Raw genomic sequence first — 4,465 nt, 5'->3', positions numbered from 1 at the left:
AAAAAGGTTCTATGTTTCCCGGGTTCTATGTTGCCCGCTCAACCAAGCGGGAAACATAGAACCCTTTTTGTGTAAGCGGGGAACATAGAAGCTTTTTTGCAGGGTTAAGTGGGGAACATAGAACCCGGGAAACATAGAACCCTGGAAACATAGGGATGACCCTGATGGCAAAATGTCTCTGAATACCACCATACTTTTAATTTGGTTGAACCAACCATTAAGAATTTGTGAGCAGTAAAAACAATGGTCTGCAACCTTTAATTATATGCATTGATTAGTTTGATGGTAGAAGATGGATGAACCAACCAATGGATTATTTCTGTCCATCCTAACACCTCAATCACTATATTGGCTATTATAGTCTTGAACAGACCTCAATTCGCTCTGGACTCAGTCTTGACGCGGACTTGACTTGACCTGGTCTTAGACTTGACTTGGACTTGATTTAGTTGGTCTTGACTACATCCCCCACTAGCTCCAAAGATATCCATCCTCTTAATTTTAAAGCACCTTACAGCCTTGCTCCTCAATTTGGTTTAGTCATGTATGCAATGTATAAGGTATTGACTGGAAATAACTGATTTTATCAAATAATTTTGGTCAATAAAACCACATAATCTCTGTGTTCCTTTAGTATAATTACATTGCTCCATCTACTCTCTGTCTTTACTGTAAACGTAAAGTTCCTTTTGGAAACTAAAGATTGAACTAACTGCATTCTCTCTTTCTGTGCGACAGTTATCCCTGATGGTGAAAATGATCCCCAGCCCCGACTGGTTCGTTGGTGTGGACAGCCTAAACCTCTGCGAGGGCAACCAGTGGAAACAGGAAGTGACCATTGACCTCCAGCCCTATGATGCTGGAACAGACAGTGGATTCACTTTCTCATCTCCCAACTTCCCCACCAGCCCCTTAGAAAACATCACAATGGTGAGGCCCTGCAATGTTCACAAGTACACGTAGAGTACCATGGTGAGGCAAAGTGAGGATGGCCCTGGTCTTATTCTTAAAATAGGTTAGCAGCATGAGAATGGGACGTCATTCTAAGCTGTCTCCACTTAAATGATTGCTTGGCGGTCCTCGTGCCTGACCTGAAGTGGTTTGAGTGAAAAGGGCCTCTCTTACATAACAGACCATCTATCCTTTCCCAGCATGTGTTTTAAAGTGGGCCATTGTATATCTGAGCTTTTGTTGAGAACCTGCTGGCTTTCCTGATGAAATATGCCTTACTGTTCTCTGCTGACTTGTTCAGATCACGTCTCAGATGCCAAATCATCCAGCCAACTCCTTCTACTATCCACGTTTAAAGGAGCTTCCACCTATTGCCAGCATAAGGATTACTCAACAGAGCCAATCATCTGACCGCCAAACCCTAATGTCCAATCATATTCTGCCGAACTCTATCAGTCCCCAGCGTTTCTCCGGTAAGACCACAGGGCTCCCTACATCAATGGTGCCCATACATTTTTACCAAAATAAGGAATGATTTTTACTACATGAAAATCATAATAGAGTGCTGCAGGAATGTGTCCTAACATGACTTGGCAAGAACACACAGGAAGTCACAGAATAAAGCACACCCTGTTAGATCCATGTGCAGGCTACCTGTAGCTTATTATCAACCATGCAAGAACTGTATGACAGATTTAATCTTAATCGCACAGCAAGACACTAGTGGCTTAAAATCTAGCGTTAAATGTTACAATTACACAGTAAAAAATTTGGATTTTCTATAAACCATGGTGTTGGTGACCAAAAACTAAGAGCCAATCAGCTTTTTGTTCAGACACAGCCAGGCGTTTCCCAATACCCCCTGGGCCTTGCAGTTGGTAGAGAGCAGCTGAGGCACCTGGCTCTAAAAACTGTGGCAGCCTCAGTCTCGTGAGGTTTTTCTGCCCACGTCAGAGCAAGTCGGGATCAAGTCAGACACATGTCTAACCGCCATGCATTGTGCAGCAATCGTGCGCCCAGGAAGTGCGCCAGGGTTGAAGCCAATTTTCGTGGTGGCCAAACAGTGGAATTACAACTTCTGGGTCTGTAATGTGATGCCATGGGGCCCAAAAACACTGTTTATAATGGATTTACATTTAGGAAAGACACTTTTTTTCCCAGTGTTGAAGCCCCCACGTAAGGAGTCGTTTCACTGTCTAGATTTGATCCATTTGGTCTGAAAATATTTCAAAAGTCAAGAAGAGCCACAGCATTTATTTATTTTTTTGTTCTATTTGAATTAGCGGATGGTTAAACTGGATGCTAGCTCGCAAAGTATGCATTGTGCTTGCTCTATGGGCCCAAAGATGTGGAAGATTCGGGTAATTTCTCACCAGGAAAGTCAAAGTTTTTTGGCTTCATGCGCCACTGAGAAACTTTCAGAGGAATGATTGAAGCACTACTTCAAACACTGTATCCAGTTCTGTTTTTACATTCATGGCAGTTATCACCGCTGATCGATGCTGCACAGGTCTCATCTTGAGTGAGCCTAATGGGGTTTTTGTTCAATGCCTGAATAAAGGTCTGTGGTCAACACAATCTTAAGAGATCTTCACATTTTGTTCTACGACATAAAATATGTACGTAAATACCCCATTCCTAAAGTCTGAAGCTTTTACGTGTCTTGAAAAAGACGGTTGCTAACAGGTGGCTAAATGAGACTACTGAGGTTGACAGGGACGTTGAACATCATCACACTCTACAAGGCTTTACAGACTTGCTATGATGATGACGTCGAAGTCATGTCACTGGTGCAGTTTGTCTGTAGTCTGACGTTAGCTTTTGTCTTCTGACGATTGCACTTACGCTTTAAAAATCATAAAAGTGGTGTTGACATGTGAATATTATCTTGCTGAACAAAACGTGTGAGTAGGCTAATATTTTCTTTTTTGTTTTTCATAGAGCTGTTTTCTGCTTTAGTCCAAAATCCAACAGAGAAATCCTGTTGGCTTTTAGTTGAGGTAACCAGGGTGATGCTAACTTCCAGGCCGACCTACAGATATACATCATCCTTGCAGCACTCTATATGGTTGCTGAAACTGTTCCACATAGCGCACAGATACAAGCACAGGCTAATAAAAACAGCCCTTATTTCTGCATAAATGTATCCTCTGTGGAAACTCTTTGTCTTTCTTCTTTTACTCACACACACTGTGTTTTTCTCACATCTCTTTACCCTCGACTCAGCGACACCATTGGACTGTGAAGTGTCTCCCTGGTCATCCTGGGGTTTGTGTCTTGGTCCCTGCTCCAGAGGTGGTGTCCGCCACCGCACACGTTACATCCTGTTGCGGCCGGCCAATGCTGGCGTCCCCTGCCCTGAGCTGGAGGAACAGGCTGAATGCGTACCGCACAGCTGTATGAGACTCCAGTAACCCACAGGGCGCACGAGCACAGATACTGCCAGTATTTAACACTGGGACTCTCATGTTATCACTGCTGGACTGAGAAATGTTGCTGCATCTGGAGCATCTCCTTGGTAATGCAAAGGATTTTTGCATCTGTCACAGTCAAATTGTGGAAATGAAAGACTTGCTGCCTCACCTGTGAAGCCCGTTGGTATTAGATCATACACTCCTCTGGGTGTATTTTAATGGCAATAAAGGGAAGTTCACGTCTGAGTGTAGCAGACAGTTAATTAATGCTTGAGATAACACGTGTTCAGATAAAAGTGATTGAGGAGAGGAAGATAAATGACAAATGTGTCCCATCAAAGACCAGTTTGAGACCTATTATTGGTTTGTTCATCATCAATGACATATGCATTTAATCTGTACGCTGATAGTGGCACTCCAGAGTCACAAATCTTCCACACACTCTTAAATGTATGCACACAAAGGTCCTTGCACATACTGCATACTTTTACAAGCACGGAGGCGTTAGTTTACAAAGGTAACCTATACATGCTTGGCACATGCAGCTCTTTCAAAATAACCTCACACCCCAATTTATAAATATCACATTTCACAAGAAACACCTAATGGCTGGCTTGAGGCTTGGAGCTTGTCTAAAGAAGCTGGCCTATTTTATAATAAGATGCTTTTTTTTTTTTTTTTTTAGATTTTTGTTTTTATAGAAAGAAAGATAAATATTTGTATTATTATCTCTTTTGATATTTTAATGTTGAGATTTTGTATATACTGTATCTTATCATGTATAACTCATGAATAAATGTGGAAGTGTGTTTTTCAAATAAAAGACGTCTGTGTCACTTTGTTCCCTGTTTTACTTGGAAAGAATTATTACGTAAAAGCAAATGCTGTTATTTAAAACCCTTGTGAGACCAAAGAACATTCCTGATTTGCACGGCTCCAGTAATAAATGATGAAGTCAATTTATCTGTGTATGCCAGAGCATAATTTGACCAGTATTGACACTTCTCTATTTATGTCCACAGAACTCGCAGCCTAAACTCACAGCCATAAATATCACGCCTTATATCAAGTATCATGTCTGATGTTCCCCGAAATAGAAG

At 41.7% G+C, this 4,465-nt stretch overlaps 1 protein-coding gene across 1 annotated transcript in view; it reads left to right on the top strand.

Annotated features, from left to right (window-relative positions):
* The window catches only part of spon2a (spondin 2a, extracellular matrix protein), an 18,948-nt gene extending 14,808 nt beyond the window's left edge, over positions 1-4,140 (top strand). The window contains exons 4-6 of the mRNA XM_050042242.1: positions 739-930; positions 1,253-1,424; positions 3,178-4,140. Coding sequence (XP_049898199.1) covers positions 739-930; positions 1,253-1,424; positions 3,178-3,365 — 552 coding nt within the window. The 3' untranslated portion in view covers positions 3,366-4,140. The remainder of the gene's footprint in view (positions 1-738; positions 931-1,252; positions 1,425-3,177) is intronic.
* Positions 4,141-4,465: the final 325 nt, after the last annotated feature.

The sequence above is a fragment of the Epinephelus moara genome, chromosome 4, assembly GCF_006386435.1.
Source record: "Epinephelus moara isolate mb chromosome 4, YSFRI_EMoa_1.0, whole genome shotgun sequence".
Lineage (NCBI taxonomy): Eukaryota > Metazoa > Chordata > Actinopteri > Perciformes > Serranidae > Epinephelus > Epinephelus moara.
The sequence above is the reverse complement of the archived record's forward strand: the minus strand, read 5'-3'. Positions and strand labels throughout refer to the sequence as shown.